Below are 25,025 nucleotides of genomic sequence, written 5' to 3'. Positions count from 1 at the left end.
GGTTAGCTGGAATGAGCCACGTTTTGCTGATGGGTGTTTGTAGAGTATGAAAACATTTAGTGACTGCACATGCCGGAGTGCTTAGCCCGCCTGATGGCCCTGGCAAACTGGGATTTTCTTCCTGTAAGGCAAGCGGGTAGCCTGCTTTCCCTGGGGAAATGGGCAGTAGAGGGGAGAGTGTTAACTCCCATTAGCAGTGGTGGATGAGATGTTGCCCCAGCAGGCCAAAAAACCCACAACCCCGCTCTTGCCTTGCAAATAAAACTTGCTGGTGGCATGGAGAAGTTAGGCTTTCTCCAGGGATGAGCCGGACAAGGAGTCTGGTGGCTATTTGCCATCCTCCGCTGACTGCCACCACACACAGGAGACTGAGGGGGGTGAGCGACTCTTAGCTGGGTTTGTGAATGAGTACCCTGCCCAGCCTTTCAAAAAGCTGCACGGCTGATCTTGGTGGGGGCGGAGAGGTTATGATCTTGGTGACAGGTCAGATTAATCTGAGATGAGGATTGGTGTGTTTGGTTTTTTTCACAAGTGGTTTTTCTGCTGTGATGTGATTCATCATGAAGGCAAGGGGGAAAAAAAGATGCAGCAATAAAGCATTGCAGAAGATGCTGTCTGTAGCTGTTGCAGATGCCTCCACTAACTTCAGGGGTTGGGGTAGCCCTGGGCCTGCCTGAGAGAGCTTGTATGCAGCTACAAACCCTTCTGTGCTCAACCGCTGGGCATTTGTTTTAAAGCAAAGATGACAACGGCTCTTGGAAACCATTTATTTTTACAGCAAAAGAACAGCCCTCAGCACATTAAGAGGTGTGAGCAGATAAAATAACCTCACCACACATCGTCCCAGCAGGCCCTCAGCCACTGCACGTGGGACCCTTCCCACCCCAGACTCCCTCCAGCAGCCCTGCATGTCCGGAGGCGCTGCAAGCAGGGCAATGCCTCTGGCACCGCCACGGCACCGTGCATGGCAGATCTGTCCCAGATGGCTGCAGATGGGAACATCAGTGACCATGGACAAGAGGTGTGCGGCAGCAAAACTCGACCTCACCAGCCTGTACCTGAGCCTGCCGGCAGAGGGAAGAGCCGCTCAATCCCTCCTGTCTTTGCTGTAGGACCCCCTGGTTTCCAGCAAGCATCAAAGAGATGTTTTCACAGGGCTGAGCTTGTGAGCATGGTGGACTGTAGGGGTGCACAGGTGATTGATGTGGCAACGGGAAGCTTTGAAGTGCCATCACCACGAAGCAGTGCTGAACGCAGAGGAGGAAGCTCTGATCTGCCTTGCACCAGGCACAGGCCAGCAGTGCCAGCTGCGGTATGGGGCTTGGCTGTGCCCACCGGGCCCTGGTCGGGTGCCAGCAGGAGCTGCTCACAGCAGCTGGGCAGCAGGATGAGCCCGACTCAACTGCGTAACTCCCACTGTTCTCCAGGGTGAGCACAGCCATGCACCTCTTCTGCTGCTCCAGGAACCCTGAAGCAGTGCAGAGGGATAAAGGAGAAAGCAGACACCCCTGCCTTGTGGATTCACCCCATTTATTGAATGCAAAGAGAAGGCAAATAACTGGGACACAGAAGAGTTGTGTCTTGACTTTGGCCTCTGATTTCTCCCATACGATTGACAGCACAAAGAAAGGGAAAAAGTTAATTCTGTGTATTGAAAAAAAACCAAAAACCGAGCCCAAACAGTGAAAGAGGAGACAAAATGAGTGTTTACCAATTAGTGACAGATGGTGGATTAATATTGACAAGGAAGTTCAAAGCCATGCCCAGTGTTCCTTACTGCAAACAAGATTCAGCAGGAGGCAAAGACGATGCTTTCCAAGGAAGAGCAGCTGAGGAGAAATCATCCACACTGGCTTTGTGAGTAGTGCAGGTTACTTTGGGAAGACAGTGACCACCTCGTAGCCCTCTGGGGGAATCACCCGCTCCCGTGCATGCTTCTCGCAGTAGATTTGGTCTTCCACGAAGAAGTGTCCTTTCTGCTTGAGGTTGGTGCCACAGTCGCTGCACACATAGCACTCTGGGTGACGCTGCTTGTCACGGATCTTCACAAACACCCCTCTAGGGAAGGAACCAGCACCTCTCAGCACCAGGTGCCCACCGCTGCCTCCCTCCTCCCCAGCCACTTCCCACGCAGCCCAGACGCACACCAGCGCAGAAGGTGGACAATTTTCTCCTGTTCTCAACAACCCAAAAGTATAGGTCACACCTGTGGGCAGGCAGATGTTAACAGCACTTTTAGAGCCAAACTTGGTGGCATGGGAGTCCTCCTCTGGAAAGCGTTTCCTAGCACTAACCCTCCTAAATTTCACAGGGACAGTCCTATCACCTGTGGTGGCAAGAATCACTGTGATGACATCTTTAGCTGATGGCTGCAGTCAGTGCAACAGCATTCAAATGCCTGAGATCAAATGACAGGAATCAGCTTGACCATCTAAGGGGAGCAGAATCCAGGTCCAAACCAACCAGATTGCAGAACAAATCCAGAAATGACTGCCCACACCAGCTAAAGGGGATGGAGTCTGCACAGCTACCCACTGCCTTTTTCGCTAGTGACTGATGTGAGGTATGTGTGGAAGAAGCATGAGACCAGATTCTGTCTCTGACCTCAGATGCTGCTGCTCAGGAGCTGCAGCGAATGGATGCAGCCAAAAGTGGGGCAGCTCTTACTGGACAGCTTTACTGCACAGCTTAACCTGGCAGATGATGAGGAAAACTACATAGCAATTCATGAACTACCACCAGCAGCAGCACAACAATTTGTCAGGAGTATCCTTTTGTTCCACCAGTCATCTATATTTTCATTAATTCATTAGTTTTTAGTGCTATTCATAGCCTTGTGCTTTCTCTCCAGATCTACCCAGCAGCTAGTAGAAGAATTGCAGGGTTTGTCTCTGATTAACGTTACAGGGTGTGGATTGTCTCTGTAATGACTCTGCTGGTCCTTGGCGCTCCAGGCGTGCCAGGACCATGTAGTCACGGTGTAGTGGGTCTCAGCATCAATCTGATCACTTGTGGCAGGCAGCCACAAGCTGAATTATTATGAAATATTAAGAATTATTCCAAGATGATGCAGGTGTGGTCCCTCCAGTGCTCAGCTGCTCGAGTTAACTGTTAAGCTAAAAGCGGGTTGTAGGGAATCAACACTAAGGAGAAAATGACGGTAGAAGAATTTTATGACAGAGAAACTGAATGGGCAATCATAGACTTATAGAATGGTTTGGTTTGGAAGGGACCTAAAGCCCATCCAGTTCCAACCCCCTGCCATGGGCAGGGACACCTCCCACTGGATCAGGCTGCCCAAGGCCCATCCAACCTGGCCTGGAACACCTCCAGGGATGGGGCAGCCACAGCTTCCCTGGGCAACCTGGGCCAGTGCCTCACCAACCCCATTGTGAAGAATTCATTCTTAATATCTAATCTAACTCTTCCCCTCTCCAATTTAAAGCCATTCCCCCTTGTCCTATCACTACATGCCCTTGTATAAAGTCCTTTCCAGCTTCCTTGTAGGCCCCCTTCCGGTGTCCCTACCCATGGCAGGGGGGGTTGGAACTGGCTGGGCTTTAAGGTCCCTTCCAACCCCAACCATTCTATGATTCTACGCACTCTATGTGGGTACGTGAAGTATTTTGGGTGCAGCCTGTCACAAGAGCATCGGATGCTTGGCCTGCAACCCCAGGGAAAGGCTTACTTACACAATGCCAGATCCACACTTCTCACACATCGGCAACTTCTGGGCATTCCCAATCGATGAGGCCACCTTTGTGGTGGGGGCTTTGACGCTCCTAAATCCAGATGGTTTGATAGGGTCACCTGGGGGTGGAAAGAGAGTGTTTCAGAGCATGTGAGATACATGGCTCTAGATCCATGCTCTGCTAGGGAGGGGTGATGCTCTTTAACCCAGCAGGGGTTTAGGGGGTGTGTGGAGAGGAGGGAGAGAAGGGACACAGCTGAACCTGGCCCTAGAAATGTGATGGCTTGAGATTGTGGGCAGTCGGATGAGAGTCTCTTCTCATCAGACTTCCACCGATGTGTGTTGCATGCACAGATGCGCAAAGCGAAGCCTCAGCCCCAGCCCTCGAGCGTGCCTGCTGCACTGATCACACGCACAGGGCCAAGCTGATTGCCAGGTTTGGGCTCAGAAGGAGGTGGTGGGTGTCCTGACACACTGGGAAGGGCTGTCACCAGTCTGCTGTCTGGTGTACAGCAGGGCTGACTCCCCAAAGACAGCTGAAAGATTTGGTTAACAAACTCCTTCTTTCAGGGCCCTGGACACTGGGGATAACCCGGTGCTCTCCTACTGCTATGTAGGAGGCTCCGGGGATGGTTTCTCTAGTGCAACCTCTCTGGGGCATGGATGTCCTGCAGGTCCTTTGCAAGAGTCATCTGCTAACCCGGATGCCTACAATGGCAGTGGATTGTAGATGCAGGATATGAGGCAAGCCTTCAAATATCTGTAGTGAAAAAGGAGCCTCTTACAAAATGACACCATTGATGTGACTAGTCCTACATTTTTAAGTCTTTTGGAAGAGGTTCAATACCAGGCAACAAGGGAAGGAGCTCTGCAGAGACTCCCATGATATTTCACCAGACACGGAGTGGGTCAAGAGTCACCCCAGACTGGAAGAGATACCAATAAAACTCTTCTGACTAATGTGAAACCAAGAGCATCCTGCAATGGTTATTCCTGGTGTAAGGGGAGGAAAAATTCTCCAAAAGCAAGCGCTCATGACCAGCAAGGTCAGGGACATACCAATCAGTGTCACTGACTGAAGAGCTGAAAGAAAAAGGGAGGAACTGCCCACCACACCTCCCTGTCACCACGGCTCACCCATGGGGCAGGGGACACTGCTGCTTTGCCTCTGGGGCAGCCTTCAGCACAGACGTTTGCACACAGTTTCATGCAGAGATGCTGGTCCAGATGTGCAAGCTCCATGATGGAGTAACAGCCCATGCACCCTCCAAAAACAGCAGGAAGCACCTGGACTCTGACAGAGTTACTGCAAGTGACCCTTGCTGGGAAGGAAGCAGCCACAACCACATTTTCAGGCTCTCCCCTATCACCTCTACTCCCTCTGTCTCCCTCAAACAGTGCTTTGCTGACATCAATAACACTAACGGCATGTTTTTAAATCTCTCTAAAAGAATCTGCTTAATCAAACACCCACAGGAAACATAACCTGTTCTGCCCTGTAAAACACTCTCCATCTAAGAGTGCAGAGTCAGTTCTAAACACAGATGAGCCATCATGTTGCTACACACCAGCACCCACCCACAGTCCCCACGTCCAGGGCTGGGCTCTCAACGGGTGTAAATCAGCACAGCCGTGCCCTCACTCAGCGATGCCCTGAGGGACTCGTCCCAGACACAGAGATAGCTCCCTGCTGCTACTCACAAGACATGGCCTGAAGACAGGCTTGGAGAAGCAGCCAAAACCATGTTATTTATCTCCACACCGCTCAGCAGCAGCGGTGTTTGAGCCTGGCTGCGCAGCGTGGCAGGCAGGGGCACTGTCTCCTCAGGGCAGACATTCCATTGAGGCTGCGTAACTTCTCAGCCCTTCTCCACTGGGGTAATTTTAAGCTCATGGTGGAGCGATGTAAAGCCTATCCTGGCCTGTGATGGAGCAGGCGAACCTTGTGCCAGAGAATCCCAACAATGCTGCAAATCTTCAAAGAAAGACAAAATAGAGAAGTTTTTGCTTATCTTCTTCAGCACTACTAAGCACAGGAGAGGACCTTGGATGCATGAGAAATTCCAGCTACTCCAGTCCCTTCCATGCAGGAGCTGAACCCTGAAGGGCAAGGTGCAAGCAATATTTAAAAGACGCTTTCAGGTAGGTATTTAACCCCATATTAAAGACTCAAGATCCTGATTTCTTTCTTCCTATTGTTTCCTTATTTCCTTTGTTTTGTTCTTTCTTTACAGATCCCTCAGACCTACAAGCACTTGGATGATCTGTTTCCCTCTGTGACCAGTAAATCAGCACTAGGCTTTTGTTGGATGAAATGAAACATTCCACTGCCAAGCTAATAACACGAAAGGCAAAGTCTCAACTGGCCTAAGGAGAAAAGGCAATTCTTGGAATTATTTTCCCATTTATTTGTTTATTTTATTTTAGTTAAGGGGAGAAGAGAATGCAATTTGGTCCCTGCCTAGATAAACTAGCTTTTTTATCCATAGCCCTGAACTGCACAAATCCAGATGTCAGATCAAGAATGCCAAGCAGAGCAAGGTTTCAGAGGTTAAAAGATATGAAGTACTCTACTATAACTCAGACTCCATATTTTTACACTCAGCTGGACCCTTTTTCTTGTGTAGAGGGATAGAGATCAGAACCTTTAGGACTCAATGAAGAGCCTGTTCTTGTAGTAGTAATCAAATTCTTGAAAGTAAGATGGTCTTTAATCAGTAAATATTACTTTAAAGGGGGCAAAAACATCAGAAAGTATAGATGAGTTGTTACAGCTTTTAAAATTCCTTCTTGACAACTAAATACCGTAGGGGGTTTATTTCTTGAGTGCTCACTCGATGAATAAGCAACAGTATGGGCCCATATACACTGAAACTAGTCAAGGAGAGAAAATTTAAGAGCAAAGTTAATGAAAGAGTCTATTTCTGTGGAGACCATCTGCACGTACTACCTTGAACAATCAATAGATAAGAAAGGAAAATAAAGTTTTAGATGTTACTATGTTACTCTTAAACTCTGTGCTCAAGGAATGGCAAAAGGGAAGAGCACACTCAGATTAGATGTGCAGTAAGTGCTCACCTTTCTCTTCTGACTCCAGAATCTCTTGCAATACGAGGAAGGAAGCAGATTGTCTAGGTGGCTCGTTTGACTCTTGATTCTCCTGGAGCATCTTGTAAACCTCAGACTCTCTCTCTATGACAATGCCACCTGAGGGCTGGTTATGCTGATCTAAACTGAGGAAAGAATAGAACACGCTTGTTAAACAGCTGAAAACTAAAAGCCCCTAAAATTAATGCGTCGTACGACTGAAGAATGAATGTGCAAAACAAACGCACAACAGGATGCCATAAAACACAGAGGTGCTGAACGTGCTCGCACAAGATGCTGCAGCCTGAGCGGGACTGGCACGCTGGGCTATCTGCATATGCCATTGTCAATGGATTCTCACAAACTGCCTCGAGCCTGTCTCCAAATGTTATCCCTGCTTCACCATTACCATATACTCCAGAAACTAAACCTTTCGGTCTAGGAAATCACTCCTCTGTGAAGAGGGAAATACAGAACTAATATGCAAGGATGGCAATCCCACATGGTAGCTGTGCCACCTATGCACATTTCTTGCATGCATAAACTACCTTAGATTGCTACCTTACACTGCTGTGACTCTCAAATTCAGAACACTTTATTCTATTAAAAAAAGGAAAAATCTTTGCAAGCATACAACAACTGTCAGATCCTATGATCTTAGCAATAGTTTAATTTGGTTTTCAAGTGAGTGTTTTTATTTCCATTTTGAAGGTGGAGACCCTGAGCCACAGCCCATTTGCAGCATTTAACGAATATTAACAAGCAGGTGAAGAGCAGATTCCTACAGCGTGCTGCTGCCACCACTAATGTCACAAGTGACTTATACCCTCAGTCTAGAGCACGAGGTGCTTCAGGGGCAGCTTTTCACAGTGCAGGCTGGCTGAAAAGTGTGCCACCAGAAAAGTCTTTAGAGAAAAAGAAAAGAGGCTGGAGGCAGCACCTACAAAGTCCTCCACATTCTGTGGGTACCAACCAAACTACAAGCTTAAAACTGCAGGAAAATATTCCAAATATCCTTTAGGAAAAGTTTTCCAACAAAGGGATGCTGAAATACCAGAGGAAATTGCTGTCAGCAGGTTAGCAACCTCCACACTAAAGGATTTTAAAAGATTCTGGACAAATATCCACTGGGAATGATTTAAATCAGTGGTTTAAATTGACCAAGAACACGGGAGGTTCCTGCCTGCCTTGTATTCTGTGGCTGGTATGAAAAAAACTCCAGAAAAATGAGACAACTGTCAAGTTCCCCCTGACAGCTCAATTATATAATGCAGCCTCAAATGGTCTATTAAGTTTCACTGTCCCTGCACCCTGTGATTGCCTGAGTAGTACATAAACATCTTGAAGTTCAGACTAAATTGCAGAGGGAAATTTTTTTCTTGAGGAGGCAACTGCATACTTTCCATGCCGATGTGCAATTGAGTCATGCTCTTCAAGCGTCAGCGGTAAAATCACTGCATGTGTTATAAAATGTTATTTCCATAAAAAGAATTTCATAAAACGTTTCCATCTTTAGCAGCTTTCACTGGAGCAGGAAGCACATTAGACTTGTAAGCAGTTGAACCCTTCAAGCCTGAATTTCATCTACTGAAGCCTCTCACTCAAAATGAAATAACGATGTGCCTTCTATCACACAGAAAGTGTCCTAGGCTATCCCAGAAGAATCATTGCTCCATGTTACATTCATCTTATGTATCACAGAATGTTTTGAGTCGGAATGGACCTTATCATCTTATTCCAACTCTCCTGCCATGGGCAGGGACACCTCCCACCGGCTCGGGCTGCTCAAGGCCCATCCAAGCTGGCCTGGAACACCTCCAGGGATGGGGCAGCCACAGCTTCCCTGGGCAACCTGGGCCAGGGCCTCTCCACCCTCATTGTGAAGAATTTTCTGTCTAGTCTAAATCTTCTCCTCTCCAATTATAGCCACGCCCCTTCATCCTATCGCTATATGTCTTTACAAAAAGTCCCTCCCCAGCTTTCCTGTAGCCCCTTCAGGTACTGGAAGGTCGCTATAAGGTCTCCTCAGAGCCCCCTCTTCTCCAGGCTGAACAACCCCAACTCTCTCAGCCTGTCCTTGTACGGGAGGTGCTCCAGCCCTCACGTCATCTTTGTAGCCTCCTCTGGACCCGTTCCAACAGCTCCATCCCCTTCTTATGTTGAGGATTCCAGAACTGGACACAATACTCCAGGTGGGGTCTCACAAGAGAGGAATAGAGGGGCAGAATCACCTCCCTCAACCTGCTGGCCACACTTCTTTTGATGTAGATGGGCACACAGTTGACTTTCTGGGCTGTGAGCACACGTTGCCGGCTCATGTCGAGCTTCTCATCAATCAGCATCACCAAGTACTTATCCGCAGGGCTGCTCTCAATCATATCATCCCCTATCCTGTATTGAAACTCATATACTCCCACCTCTCTACTCACCCATAAAAACATTAGGCAAGAAGTCTCTCGTTGCAGTTTGCATACTAAGAATGTTTCACTAACATGCATTCAAAAAGCAAAGGCTAAATTGCTTTAAGGAGCACTAGAATCAAACAGAGCCCTCACATTTCAACCATGCCTTGTGAAAGTGTGCAAAACATACAGATGAGCTCTCCCATGTATGAACCCTATAGACATGCTTGCATACACAAGACTTCCAAAAGGCTGTATTAGAAACCCAGAGCCTAGAATTTGTACCAGCAGGGTGAAATACCTCAGCTTGTCAGGACAGAAGGCTATGCTGCCTAATACACAAAAAAACCTCCCACCAAAAAGCACATGCATCTTCTGAATGGGCAAGGCCACAGGCACAGCAATTGTGCCTGCAGAATAACGAGTCTCCATACGTTAGCTGATTTATGGCACCTCCTGTTACAAAGGTACTTCATCTGCAGCAACCCCCAGCAACTGCTGTCCTTTCCCAGGCACAGTTCTCCTGTGGACAAACTTTGTAGGGGACAGCTCCAACCACCTTTACCATATTTCAGACTCAGACAACTGTTCTGGATTTCACTGTTTCTACTATGGGCAAACTTCAAGTCTGACTGAATGACACAGACAACTAAGCTTTTAAAACTGGCAAGATGGTAATAAAAACATAAAGATGAAGCCTTGCACAGCGCCTTAAGAAAAACACAGCTTATTCTTTACTAATGCCATTTTACGCTAGCACATTTTGTAAAGTTTACAAGGATCTCGAAGCTAGGCTACAGGAAGGTCCAGTACCTGCAGCACTTGCTTTTGCAATGAAACAATTGCTGATGCCTGGGGCTCCTTTCTGAGTGTTATCAGCTGTCCAGACCAGCACTGCCAGGAGAGCGTAATTGCTCCTGGGGTGCACGACATTGGCTACAAGCCAGAGCAGTGACTGACAGCAAGTAACTGGACTAAGAATCCAGGAGTAGATCCACAGCCTCCCATTATCTGGCACCTGGCAAAGCTTGTCTTTGTGGGTCCACGGGTTGAGGACACCAACTTCTGTGCTTTGAGCATGCACATGGTTCTCAGCCCAAGAGGGGACTGTGAGCACCTGAGGAGCTACGAGATCTGGCTGTGGCCTTTTGCTCTGTCTCATGGAGGCCATGGGACTGACCCTCCCCTCCCTGGAACAGAGGTCACACAGCTGCAAGCTGCTTGGTCACACAGGCAGATAACTGCTGAAGGTTCACATTTTCTGAAACAATTCAGCCTTGATTAGAGTCTCCTGTGAGACGGTTGAATGTGCTTTCTGCTTCACCCATCTCAATCACAGAATCACAGAATTACAAGGTTGGAAAGGACCCATTGGATCATTGAGTCCAACCATTCCTAACACTCCGTAAACCATGTCCCTCAGCACTTCATCCACCCGTTCCTTAAACACCTCCAGGGAAGGCGACTCGACCACCTCCCTGGGCAGCTGTTCCAGTACCCAATGACTCTTACTGTGAAGAATTTTTTTCTGATATCCAACCTGAACCTCCCCTGACGGAGCTTCAGGCCATTCCCCCTTGTTCTGTCCCCTGTCACTTGGGAGAAGAGCCCAGCTCCCTCCTCTCCACAACCTCCTTTCAGGTAGTTGTAGAGAGTAATAAGGTCTCCCCTCAGCCTCCTCTTCTCCAGGATAAACAACCCCAGCTCTCTCAGCCTCTCCTCGTACGACTTGTTCTCCAGCCCCTCACCAGCTTCATTGCTCTTCAATACCAAAGTTCTCTCTGTAAAACCACGGGGGCTGTCATTTAGAGGCACAGGCCAGCTGGTTCCCAACTGCGACAAAGAGCAAATACCAAAGAGCACCCAGGCCTTGTGACACTGAGACTCTCTGTAGGTCCTGCAGACCTCAGAGCATGTTCAGCATCCTCTGTTTCTAAACCAAAGAGGTCCTGCAGACCTCAGAGCATGTTCAGCATCCTCTGTTTCTAAACCAAAGAGGCAGCCCAAAGAGCAGCAACCTGTGCAGACAAGTGGGCTGAGGAGGGAGCACAGTCTGGGACATCCACGTGCCTGGCGTCTGCCCAGGCTGCTTCAAACTCATGAGTTTTATCAGCCAAAGATGGAAGACCCATGAGGACCAGCTTCAGCCTGAAATGAAACATGCTCAATGCATGCCCGTGGCCCAGGCTGCAGCCAGCAAAACAAAAGCACAAGGACACATGCAGCAGCATCTTCCACTTGCAAACAACAAGTTGTTTCAGTGTAGGAAAACCACCAGCTTTTTGGACAAAGCATTCTCCTTCTCCCAGCAAATCCATCTGCTGCAGGAAGCTGCTCCAGGAAAGCCAGGCCCTGCTGCATGGGTGTGCAAGGGGCACAGACACCACAACAGGCTGAAATGATGTTTTGGTGCTTCCCACAGACACAGACACAATGCAGAGAAGGGCCCTGTGAAGAGACATGCACTAACGTCAGAAAGGAGAAATGCACATATGGTTTCTTTGTGATTGGCCAACGCTGTGAGCCACAGGCACTCATGAACATCGAGATGAATATCAAACAGATAGATGCATTGAGATGGCTGCAAAGGCAGCAGGCAGGTTACCTGGGGAAATCAGGGATAACGAAAGAGATCTGCCCATGTAGGGAATCCACGACATTGCTCTGTCAATAGCGCTGCACAGGAGAAACGAACTTTAAGTGCAGCACTTTGAGTCCTTGGCACCTCCACTTCCACAGGGCTGTTGGGGCAGACCTGGGCTGCACACTTCAGCTGCTCGGGCCACACTCGGGACAGAGGAGGTGCTGCGCCTCCGCTGCAGCAGCCCAGAGGTTGGTGCCTGCAGAGGGTTATAGATGGAGGCAAAGGGAGCCTGTATCCCGCTCACTGATGATGGGCAGCTACAGGCCCATGCGTACTGCCCAACAAGCAGTTTGAATTGTGTTCATTTGTGGGTTCATTTGTGTTTTACATTGTGGAATTGTGGGAAAATTGCAAAGGAGGAAGAAGGGAAAGGAGAAATTAATGAAGGGCTAAACCACATACTCCAAGCGATATTAGCAGTGCAGAATACTGTCTGTTCCTTGTGCCACAGGGACACACCACTGAATACATGACTTTACAATAAAGGCTTGTGGCTAATACTGTGGCTCTGGTCTCTCGTTCCAGGTGTGTCCACATGTCCACACAAAACCTAAAATGCCATCACTCTACTGATGAGCAAATGCAGGGGTTATAAAAGCAATGACGACATAGCAGCAGGGGTTTCACTCTGAACTAGTTACCTGAGCAGATGCCCACTGTCCAGCCAAGGCACACTGCTGCCTTTCCCAAAGCTGGCCTAGGCACCCTACCAAGGGGAAAAGCTTATCGCTGATCCCCCAACAGATCTACTCAGCCACAGGGCTTCTCCCTGCCTGCTTTGCAACACCAAATCCAGTAGAGACATCTGCTGGTGTTCCTGTCTGTACCATAGCCCTGCAGGTACATCACACAGCCCCCAAGGATGGATTGTGGACCAGGTCCTCTTGTCACCATGGGCAGTAGCAGGATCAGCCTGTGTCTGCTGAATGTGTGATGGGGATCCAGACAAATGCCAAGTAAACCCAGAGCGAGGTTCACAACTTGGTAAAACAGATGGGCAGGAATTTAAAGGCAGCTAGAAGGCTGTGTAAAAGGAGCATCCACACATTCTGTGCTTGTGCACTGGGGAGACCACAGTGGGTTTTAATGGCAGTGTAAGGCCCTTGGCCCTCATTAGAAAACAGCAGGAATTCATCTACTTTTGGTGACTGTGCAAACAACAATGTATTAGCATTGAAGGTCTCCTCCACAGTCCCCTCAGCATTCCTTTGCAACTTGCTGTGCTGCAGCATAGGAAAGATGAAAGAGATACCATGTACCCTACATGCAGCAGGGCTGGCAATGGACCTTCCTCCTAGGAGGAGCACAGTGAGCCATGGCTGTAGAACAAACCCATCTCTTTGTTGATACCTGCAAGGAAAATGGATCACCCACAGATTCCCAGCCAAATATACCTGGCTTCCAGGGCTCTCATCTGGAAGGGACTCCAGACCACACCAGAGGTGGTATTGGACTGCCCAACGATCCCACCTCATTAACACAAAGTCAGATTTCCCTTGTCCTCACTCTGCCTTTGTTCAGCCCCTGAATGAGGTTGTTGTGGTCTACCAGAAGCAAATGAAAGAAAAACATCCATCACCCTGTATGCCAGCGGCAGCACCATAACTCTGCCTAGAAGGGTTCATTCCGCAGACAGGTCTGCCAGTATGAGAAGCTGGTTTCAGTTGGGGCAAATTTTCAAGCTGTTTCAGTCTCAGGTGTTTGTGCCCTGAAACAGCAGAGGCTGAAGTTACTTTTTTCTCCCCATTCACAAGTCAGGAATTTAGTTAAGTAGTGCCTAAAGTGTTGGTCTTGCAGCTTTTATTGTAAAAGTGGCCAGAGTCTTCCAGGCAGTTTGGTATTGCTATACAGAGACTTAAGGCAGTTTAGCAACTCGACCAGAAAGATTTCAGAAAGCTCCTGTTTTATTGCTTCCAATGAAACAAAGAGGAACCTTTATCCTTTTTAGGGATAAAGCAACGTCTTTGATGAACCTCTGATGCAACCAGAAAAATCAATAGGCCCTTTTAAGGCTGGGACCCTTTCCAACCCCATTTAGAATACCGATCACACAGGTATGAACATTTCAGCTACTTTTTAAAATTCTCCAGATAAATAAGGTTCAATAACTAAAAACAGAAAGATCCAAACATACCCTGTCTATGAATCTATGAATCCCAGCCCAGCCAGGAACCAAGATACCTGTACTCCCTGCACCAGCTGGTACCCTTCCTGCCCAGCAATGCCACCAAAGCCAGCACAAAACACTAACTTTACAAAGTGCTCATAACAAGCTATCAGGCACCTGTTCAGAGCAGAGAGCTGTTATGTCATGTTGAATGCACATGGAAACTGCAGGAGTCTCTGCTAAACAAAGAAACATAAGAGCATTAATTTAATTTCTGCATCTCACAAAACATTGCCCACTCCTCTGAGCCCTGCCCCAAGGAACCACAGCCATCCTCACCCTTTTGGTTCTTCCCTTGTAGTGAAAGAAAGCTTCTCCAGGTTAACAAATAGATGCCCTCACAGCAAGCTCACATCTCCTGGAGCCTTCTCCTGCGGGCCCAGGCAGGGAAGGAGAGGCAAAGAAGATACTTACGGCTTGGTAGACTCCAGGGCCACAGGTGATGTCTTTGACTCCACCGCACTGTTGAAGGTCTGGATGTTCTCTGAGGAATAGAGGCCTGCTGGGCTGTTGTACTGAGCAGCGATCAGTCTAGGGGCAGAAGCTGTGGCAGCTGTGAAGGGCACCGCGCTCCGGTTGTGTGCACTTCCTACATGCCTTATTTCCTGCATGCAAAGGAGAAAATGCAAAAATCAGAGGTGCTCAGGTACGCAGGTGGGATGTGACAGGGCAGCCCAGAGTGAGCAGCCACTGCAACCGTGGCCTTTGCAAGTGGTGTCAGCTGAGGAGCATGTGACCATGACCACTAAAGCAGGTAAGTATCCTCCACACGTCATGAGGGCCGCCAGCGCCATCCTGGATGGCTTCAGGGTGGCCTTTAGGACATTTCAGCGTTGACTGGGAACACAAGGGCTCAGAAACACTGCCAGAGCCATTAGCTCAAGTTGCCACATGCCTGGGAGCTCCTGCAAGCTTACAGTAAGCCAGAAGGACCTACCTTCTCATGCAACACTTGTACTCCTTGCAATTCTTGAAAGCAGGGCCAATTTCTATGGAGCAGTGAAAATGAGAGGCACAAAGAAGAGCACTCTTCAATTACATTTGATAGTCTGGCTTTCCTTACATAAGGGCAGCCCAAGAACCTGTAATAACCATAATGCTTTGGAGCATGTCTGCTCCATCACCTAAGATGGGAGTCCACAGGACAAGGAATTTCCACAATGAAGGTTTAAAGATGACCCTTGTTAACACAAAAGATCATGCACAGACAGTAACAGGTAAATGCCAGGGACCTCTTCAGGGCGAGAAGCATGAGATATGACCCAGATGTTCTGGGTTTGCTGCAGACTGGAGGCTTCCAGAAGTACTGCTGGATACTTAAGAAACATCCATTACAATTTATTAAAGATGCCAAATCCCAGTTAAACAGGACATGAGGTAAGACCCTTCTGAATCACAGGCAGTGCTAACAAAAATAAGGAAATTCCTAAGCCCCATCACTAGTCCAGCAGGCTGGGAACTAGTAGCCTGGAGGCAAAGGTAACAACATCCAGGGCTTATTTGTCCCCAGAGAAGACATTTGACTAAAGCAAGGAGTGAGTACAATGGGGCTTCACTAGAGCAGGCAGAATAAAGGACTGGCATTCATAGGGGTGGCTGAAATATCCAGGGCACAAAAACGTGTATTTTGAAGTGTCTGAGGTGAGGCCTTTCTTAACATGTTGAGCCCATGGCTCCCTGCTCTAATCAACAACTGGTTCTCCCTCCCACTCCAAACAGCAATGAGGAGAGCCTTCACTGCCCTTTGAACATCTCATGACATTTGTTTGACAGAGCTATAGTTACAGGATAAACACTGACTAGAAACAAAGATGACTAAATTCGCCTAGGGATATTTCTTTAAATCACTTTTATGTCCCCAGACTTCCCTAGGCAGCTGGCTAGCATTCCCAGACTGACAGATGGGAGCCACCTCGCGTCACGGCACTCAAGAGCTATTTATGGGCTCGAGCACAGCATAGGATCCTTCAGAGAAAAACGGCCTGGATCCAGATGCACTCATGAACTCATTGGATCCAAGTCATTTAAAATCAGTGAGGCGGTTCAGGTGTGAGGTGGCAGCGCTGCTCTCCCATAGCTTTCTGGCTGATGCGTATGGACATCAGCCATGAAGCTTTCCCACACACAAAAGGAAGAAAAGGAAGAAAGACCCTGGAGTAAATAGCTAATTCTCCCTTTCTTGCAATCTCATTCAAAGCACATAACAGTGATCATAAAAATACACTTTCCCATGGCAGAAACTGTGGATTTTAGCAAAAAAAAAATAATAAAAATCATCACACACCACGAGGAAATGCATTGTTGATCTTATATCAGCATTAAATACACATTAGCCAATCACCTGGAGGGTACCGCTAGGAGAGGGTTTCAGACATGCGTATAAATAGCCGGTTTAAGGAAAGACAGAGGCAGAAATTTTAGGCTGCTAGGTCAAATAGGCTCAAAGTTTAAATCACATCACAACCTCTACTGAGGAAACACTTAAGTATTAATGAAGATTTAGAGAAAAGGAAGTAATTCAGGGTTATTTTCTCTTAACTCCTGATTGCCTAAGGAAGTAAGGCATCTCGACTACACACTGTAGGTGACGGAAGCCTGAAGGATGTTTAAGCTGCTACAAGCGTGAGATAATAAACAAGCAGATGGTGCAGAGAGACTGAAATCACATTAAGTGCTTTGACTCCAAGAAAAACTGCAACATATACATGGGCACAGAATTCACTTAGGAGATTTTGGCCTATTTTTCACCACCACGTACGTTTGCTGCTGTGTAATACCACCCAAGACCATAAATTAAGCTTTCAAAATTGTCAAGACATCTGTAGAAGCTCTCACATCTATAAAGGCCACTGACTATAAGGGAGTTTATAACAGGTTAAACAGAGATGTTGATGCAGAATGTGGTGTCTGAAGATTAGATTAGAAAAATCCTACCTGGTGAACAGCATAGAAGGTGTATAAACTGAGAGTCTATGGACAAATGTTAAAAGAGCAGCATTATAAAGGGCATTTGGACCGTCCAACTTCTCCAGCACTTCCTGTCATCCCATGCTGCTCTTTCTGCTTGAGCTGGAGAAGTAATTTGCAAAGAAGTGCTTTCATGATCCCAAGATCAAAAACTAGCATGTGCTTACTGTCAAATGTATTTACCTAGGGATTTGCCAGAACTGCTGATCCAGGCGCTGTGCTGTGTGGCAGTTTTGTTAAAGCCCCAGCTGCTGGAATTGTGTTTATGAAAGAGTTCTGATACTGGGAGAAAAACCCCAGAAACAGGACACTCTCAAAAACCTGCCTGCCAGCAGGCCAGTGGTAACTGTTAGTATAAAAACACCGCTATATTTTATGCATGCGTGTGGGCAGCATCTGGTTTACGCAGCTGGGATGCCTGGGGTTTGCAGCATCTCTAAGGCTGCGGCATTTCTAGGACCAACACAAGGAAAAGGGGGCAAGCAGCATTAAACAGTATTCCTGGCTGAAGGAATACTTGCAGTCTGTGGACTGCAAAAGCAATGGTCTGTTTTGAAAGGAAGAGATGGCAGTCAGACACGAGGACATGCCCTTATCCAGTCAAAGAACAACCTACTCTTTCTTTGTCAGTAGCACAGAGGACTGTGACTAATATTAGATCTTTTTGGAGATATTTTCAGTTGGCATCTGCAGGCAGATCTGGAAGTGTCTGCCTCACCCCTCCTGCAAGCCATGGCACTGCTTCAGTTCCTCACTGCCAGGCCTGTCTGCAGCAGGCTGAAGTTGGCAGTAAGCAGTGGTACTGACAGTGGTTATTTCAGTCTGAAGCTGTGGTATGGAAGCTCCCAAGCCTCCAGGTAAGATAGTCAAGAGCAACTTTTTACCAGTATAAACTGTGGTGAGGCCGCACCCTGAATACTGTGTTCAGTTTTGGGCCCCTCACTATAAGAAAGATATTGAGGTCCTGGAGGGTGTCCAGAGAAGAGCAACGAAGCTGGGGAAGGGGCTGGAAAGCAAGTCTTACACGGAGTGGCTGAAAGAGCTGGGGTTGTTTAGCCTGGAGAAGAGGAGGCTGAGGGGAGACCTTATTGCTCTCTAGGACTACCTGAAAGGAGGTTGTAGAGAGGTGGGTGTTAGTCTTTTCTCCCAAGTAATAGCTGATAGGATGAGAGGGAATGGTCTTAAGCTGCATCAGGGAAAGTTTAGATTGGACATTAGCAAAAATTTCTTCACAGAAAGGGTTCTCAAGCACTGGAACAGCTGCCCAGAGAGGGGTTGAGTCACCATCTCTGGAGGTGTTTAAAAGTTGGATAGATTAAGTGCTTGGGGATATGATTTAGTAGTGGACAGGTACACTTGGAATTGATGATCTCAAAAGTCTTTTTCAACCTAATGATTCTATGATACTGAGATAGTCTAAATACTTCGTCTGCACAGACACCACTCTCCTTCCTCTGCCAAGTTTTGTCTCCAGAGGGGCTGTCAATGTGGTCAGCCCAAGTTAAAATGGACTAGCAACTGCACAAAAGTTCTCTGCCAGGGTGCTCCTTCTGAGCTCATCTTGCTTTACTTTCAAATTGAAATACACTTTCAAGGAGAAAAATTAGCCATGTAACACAAAGATACTGTAAGCCAGAAAACATCAGCAAAAAGAAGTTTGCTGCAGCTCCACTAATCCAGTTTACACACTTAGGTCTACAGATCGATCTTCCAAGAGACCTGCCTTGGGCAGAAGCAGGCTTGCAACATCAGCAGGGCTGCTCAAGTGAGCTACTTCCTGAGGAGCCATTTCTCCAACAGCTTCCCTCCCTACCTGAAACTACCAATCCCAAGGACAAACAACGTTTGCAGAACCCCAGATTCAGGTCAAACATGCAGGTCCCCTGCCAGATGGGTTTTCTGGGTGGCAGCTACTGGTGGCTGCAGCCCTCTCTGGGAGCAGATGGGTCATTGCAGCGTGCAGCAGGCACCGCACCACAATCCTTCCACCTGGGTGCAAGGGACTTCCCCTGCCACTCCAGCCTTCCCAGTAGGGAGCCATCAGCTGCGGCCACAGTGCCAGGCTGCAGGGATGGAGAAAATGTCCCTTTGCCCGGACAGGATCAGCATTTCCTACTGCGCTGGCAGCAGGCTGCATCATAGAGAATAACCTGGGAAAACTATAACCCCTTCCTCCTTTGCATCCTGCTCACGCCAGGCCATGCTTGGTGACACTGAAGCCCAGCATGTGAAATCCTCAGAGCTGCGCCAGCTATCACATCCATGCCCAGGGCTGGCAAGCAGCTGGCAGTATGGGTGACTGCTTCCTCCTTGACATGCACTAGAGATCGGTAACCTGCCTCCGTAGGACATGCTCATCCTGGGAACCAGGGCACAGGACTCCAGGGCAAGTGCCAGCTGTCAGCAAGGCAGACAGATGGACAAGGCTAGGACAGATAGCCCAGGACAAGCCACCTCCATCAGCTGAGCCTAGGCACATCCTAGATACGAGAGGCATAAAAGCCCCCTGGCCACCTCCATGCCCCCATGTGCCCTTAGGCGGTTTAGGGATGGTCTGGGATAAGGGGATGCTCTTGGGTCCCATTCACCACACAGTGACATGGCCAAGGCCATCCTGGCTGCACTGACCTTACCACCATCAGAAGCAGGAGGAACCTGAAGGCCTTTTGCACTTCATAAATAAACTAAACTGAAATGTGAGGGGACGGGCACTCCTCTCCTTGAAGCGGGGTTTTCTTCTTCCCACAGCATGGCCTGAAGGTAGCCAGCAGAGCTGGAGTCTCAGAGGTGCTGGCTGCCCCCTTGCCACCGCACCGGAAGCACCCCAGCCTGGCTCCCCTGCCTCCCCTTCCCAGCCTCCAGGGGAAAAGCAGGTTGAGTACAGAGTGGAGGCTGCTTGAAATCACCTAAACCTCCCTTCAGGTTTAGAGACAGACCAGCATAGTTATTTCCTAAAGGTTCAGCTCTTGGAGTCAGAGGAAAAGAAAAAAAAAAAAAATTAGCACCCAGACTCTGCAGCTGCAGGAAGAACTGAAAGCCCTCACAGGTCCTCAAAGCAAGCCAGCAAAACCTGCTGCTCCATTGTGCCCCAGAAATGTGGGATGTTTTTGTGTCCCAAGTCAGAGCCCAGAGGCTCGGGGTAGGCAGTCCTGGATTGCACCCCTTGAGAACTATGTCAAGAGGAAACAAGATTAAACATTTCCCAGTATAAATATTTACTCAGCTCTAAGAAAGCAAGCCCTGGCCCAAACCTGAACACACTGATCCTGCAGGCAGGGAAGGAGAGGAGAGACTGGCAGCCAATCCCCTGTTCAGTCCCATCCTCAACCTCATGAAGCTGCCTGGGGAATTCAAGCCCAGCATCAGGAAGGAGGCTGCTTGTGCTGAACACACAGCAACAGCTCAGAAGAGAATGTCTTCACAGCAAACTCTATTCCATGCTCGGTTTCATCAGCTGCAATCACAAGTATTAAGAAGTGCCTTTACTTTCATCTCTCCCTCTGTTATTGTTAAGGGTTTTTGAGCTATGGAAAGATCTTTTGAAATGCTCTGAAATCCAATTAGGAAAAAAAGAAGGGTTTGGGGTTTTATTATTACAGGGGGTGTAAAACAACAGAGCTGGTTTCTCACATTGTCTCCTTCCACACTGCCAACACATTCCACATCCATGTGGTAACACCTTTTAACCAAAAGCAGTAGGTCGTGATACGCCAGCACAATTCCCTCGTCTGAAATGTGACATTGCTACTTTATATACCTACTGCTTCACTGCCACAGACACAAGTTCTTATCAAGGGCCAAGCCAGCCACACACCCAGTTTCTATAGCTCCTGCCTTCTCTGTATCCAAGGAGATAAAATACACAAGATGAAAACAATGACATCACTCTGAGAGGTCTGAGAGAGATAAGGTCTCCCTTCAGCTTCCTCTCCTCCAAGCTAAACAACTCCAGTTCCCTCAGCCGCTCCTCGTAAAACTTGTTCTCCAGCCCCTTCACCAGCTTCATTGCTCTTTGTCACACTTATGCCTCACTGTAAATGGGATATATGGCCTTCACACAGCTGGATAAGTTTTTTTGTAGACCATGCTGGTGTTGACTGCCCTTGAAGTTGGTCTCTCTCAGCAATTTCCCTGTATTAGCTCACTCAGCTCTGAGATCTAGGCTCAACTGACCTCCGTGTCCTACAAATATGGGGGTTCAATAGAGAAAGACAAACCTTCTTGCACGGAGCCCATGACTGACAAGACACAACACAGTCTGAGGGATAAAGGGTTTTACTGTTCCTTTTGCCAAGCAGCAATGCAGCCATGCCCAGCAGCACATGGGTCCAGAGTTTAATGACTGGCCCAGCATCGCTAGAGAGCATGAAAAGTTATGCCAGTCTCTGGTCAGTGTAATAAGCATTAAGAATACCTTAGTCACCAAGCAACTTGTTCTCTCTTGCTGTGATCACTTCTCTTAAAAAAGGGAGAGGCAGACGTGTTATTTTAATCTTTCCCACTGCAGTGAGGAAACGCTCTTGATGAGAAAATGACACTGAGCCCTTAGGATATGGGTGAGAAGTGCAAGTGAAATAATTGAACAAATATACTGACTCCACCATTTCCTTCCTCTAATGTTGCCATGGTCACACCCAAAACAAAGTTGTCGCAGCCACTGAGCCATCACTACCAAGAAGCTGCTGCACCTTTTGATGAAATGTGATTTTGTCGTAACTCTTGACTCAGTTTAAGTTAATTTAGAAAGATAAAGATAATGGTAATGAAATAATAATAATAATAAGGCTGTAGCTCTCTCATGGGCAAAGGTCAGCTTAGCCAACATCTTGGGATTCAGGACTTTGGGGAATGCATGGGAGGTTTTCCAAAGGCAAATAAAAATGTCTTGAACTTGCATTCCAAGCAAAGGAAAAATACTTCCACAGATGATGAAGCATCTTCCCAAGTATCAGCCCTCCAAAGCTATTACAGAAGTAAACAAAGTCTATTTCAAATGGGGTTAAAAATGTGTAAGTAGTAATCTTAAAACACGTAGCTAGTCATACTGTTCTTCAGACAAACTGCAAATTAATCTATTTCGCAAGACCTTCTGCAAAGATCTAGTTATTTAACTGTACCAATAAAATGAGAAGAGGAAAAGAAGATGTGCAAGTGTTGAGAAATTTCAGTTAAAATACTGAAGGTAAGAGACACAATGAAATTCCTAACTTTAAGGAAAGTTGAAACTTATTTGATAACTGCAGTCCAATTTCTACAGCAGAGGCTTCAAAGCTTTTTTTTTTTTGAGCCTGAAGTAAGTCTGTTCACATGTGCACTTCTGCATCCAAAGGGATGTGTGCAAAATCAGTGAGAAGCATCTCATCTTAAGACAACCTTGAATCAGGACTTAAATGAACCACTTAGACTCAGTATGACCTGCTTTCTTTGGTAAGTGAATTACTAAGCATTGTGCATGAGACTATTGCCAAGGAAAGCAAATATATTGTTTTCACTGGCAAGCGAGTTAAAAAAACCTGAATAGCTCAGACAACGCTGCCTTCGAAGATAGGGCTTTACTCACAATTTCTACCAATCCTACTGGAAAAATGAGATCGGGAGCTTTGTGGTAAAATTCACAGTAGTTTGCCATACACACAAAGCATCTGTGCTTTGCTGATGATGATTTGCAGAAGATCTGGCTGAAAGTGCTGGTGACGCTGCAAAGACACAGCCCTAGAGTGACTCGGCTGATGCCACAGAATGCTCATGCTCCAAGCTGACAGACCTCACCACAAACCTTGCTTGCTGCACACTGCTACTAAAAAAGGAATTGGGTGTGTATTTTAAAACAAAAAAAACACCCACAAAACCAAACACATACAACCCTAAAACTTCATGGTGTTCATACGCTTTCCTTTGGCACAGTAGACTAGACAGTTCAGGCACTATTGAACAGGAAGGCTAAAACGGAGCTTGTGGTTTGGAGATATGAGACATACATCTTCCCTCACACTGTTAAATTTTTCTGCCTGAATATACAGTAGGCAAAGCCCCTTAAAGAAAAGCCTTACGCTCTGAAATACAGCAAGCACCAGTCATGCAGGCCACTGCAAATTACTTAATTGGCTTAATTTTATGGAAGGGAAGAAGAAAAGCAAGACTTCTGTGAGAGCTTGAATGTTTCTTTTATACCAGGAAATAAAATTCTTCTAGTATCAGCCCTCACAAAAGGGTCAAAGCCCAATTTTCAGGCAACAGTTGGTTCCTAATGCAAGATTAAGACAAGGGTCACTGCTCAGAGATCAGGTTTGTAACAGGAATCTTTCTGCAGTCAAATTCTCATCAAATTCTCCTGCTGAAGGCTGTTACACGTTGGTATCAAGAAATTCAGTTATGCCATACTTCTGAACGGGCAGCATCAGGGTAACTATATAATGGCCAGAACTGGAATCAGCATTAAGACTAAGGTTAGATTTTAGGAGATGATGTGCTCTGCCACTAGGATTATTGTTGAATCCTGTACAGTCTGACCTTCACAATGTCATTTAATTGGGTTTTAGAAAGCAGGGCATGACTTGTAAGTCAAAGACTAGAGTTAAGCTTAGTTCCCCTGACTGGTGTTTCTTACTGAGTTGCAGCAGGCTCCCTGAAATAGACTAGGGATGATTCACATCCACTCGGAAGGCAGTTGATTAGAGAAGAACCACTGATTAAGGTTAAAACTGCCAGAGAAAATGAGTTAAAAAAGGTGGCATCAGTTGATTAAATAATCTGTGTTTAGTGCTTCACCAGCAGTGGATGTCCGCCCAGTGACACAGGCTCAACGCAGGGAAAAGTGTGGTAGTACATCCAGTGACAGGGCTTCTTGCTGCAGTTAACTAAGCTTAGTGAGCTACGTTAAACTCCTGCTTGGCATGTCTAACGCCCTATGTTTAATTCTGGGGCATTTATCTAAATTCTGGTTAATGGCGGTGTTAGGGACTTGGTCTCTAGGATTGGGTCTCCTGCTGAAATGAACAATAGACCTCTGCAGCCTTGCATCAAAGCCTCAGTGCAGACTCTGCCTTACTCTCTTGGCGAAAGATAGCCACCAAGTTGCAAGATTTGCAGCAGAACTTCAGAGCTTGGGAGGCAGCAGAAGACAGACCAGATTTCAGCATTACAGTGACACAGGCAGGTGTGACCACACAGCCCCAGACTAACATAAGTCCAAATGGCTCAGTCTCACACTGTGCCTTGGCTGAGTTATGAAACACCTGGAGAATGCCACACTATGCTCTCAAGCCAAGCAACACACAACAGCCTGGCATGAGAGGGAGCATGGACAGACCCCAGGCCAATACCTGGACAGAATGTTGCTGCACATGTGCTGCTTTAGGTTCAGGTCCTTTGTAACCCAAACAGACACATTACCACTTGATTAATAGCAGAGTCAAACTAGTTTTATTTCTACTTATTTTGCTGGAAAGACTCACACAGCATGTGTGCTAGGGCCAAAATCCCTCTCACTGCTGCAATGATCTGGAGAAATGCCATTGATTTTAGTGCAGTTGTTGTAGATTGTAATTCCCTAAACCTACCTCGGGCAGTGCATTTGCACAGGTCCCTGTTATTACTACATTGCCTTGACAGAGACAAAGACAGCAGACCAGTGAAGCAAGGCTGCCAACAGGTTACAAAGCCAACCTTCCAGACAGAGGCTACAAGGACTGCCCCACAGATGAAAATATAAAAGACTGGTGTGTTTCTCTTCTATTTTCTCCATGGACAGACTGCTAGTAAAGAGGTAAAAAAGGAAACAACAAAAAAAACCTCAACAGAAAAACACAGAGTGAATAATTTTCCTCCCTGCTCAAGACCTTTCTTATCTACGAAAATCAACACGCTGGGCAATGATTTATTGAGGCACACCTTTACAGTGCCTTCTGTGTTCCACGGTAGGTGTGAGCATGCAGATGGCAGGAGACAGTGCCTGAGAGCCAAGCAGCTTGCACTTGGCAGGGTATCCCAACAAGCTCAGCAGTACGCTTCTGACCACCAGGGAGGGAGTCTATCTCTAAAGGTTTCCAAGGGCTTCTGGGAGCTATA

General features: G+C 47.2%; 1 protein-coding gene across 3 annotated transcripts in view; it reads right to left on the bottom strand.

Annotated features, from left to right (window-relative positions):
- Nucleotides 1-777: 777 nt before the first annotated feature.
- Nucleotides 778-25,025, bottom strand: part of PDLIM1 (PDZ and LIM domain 1) — a 46,216-nt gene continuing 21,968 nt past the window's right edge. Inside the window, exons 4-7 of one of the 3 annotated variants that reach the window (XM_054071091.1) lie at nt 14,406-14,596; nt 6,770-6,924; nt 3,693-3,810; nt 778-2,058 (exon numbers count right to left, since the gene is read on the bottom strand). In XM_054071091.1, coding sequence (XP_053927066.1) covers nt 1,872-2,058; nt 3,693-3,810; nt 6,770-6,924; nt 14,406-14,596 — 651 coding nt within the window. In that variant the 3' untranslated portion in view covers nt 778-1,871. The remainder of the gene's footprint in view (nt 2,059-3,692; nt 3,811-6,769; nt 6,925-14,405; nt 14,597-25,025) is intronic. The other 2 variants (XM_054071090.1, XM_054071089.1) reach the window with 2 other exon arrangements.

Source organism: Cuculus canorus, chromosome 7 (genome assembly GCF_017976375.1).
Source record: "Cuculus canorus isolate bCucCan1 chromosome 7, bCucCan1.pri, whole genome shotgun sequence".
In the NCBI taxonomy this organism is placed as follows: Eukaryota; Metazoa; Chordata; class Aves; order Cuculiformes; family Cuculidae; genus Cuculus; species Cuculus canorus.
Note: the sequence above shows the minus strand (reverse complement) of the source record. Positions and strands in the feature narration are given on the sequence as shown.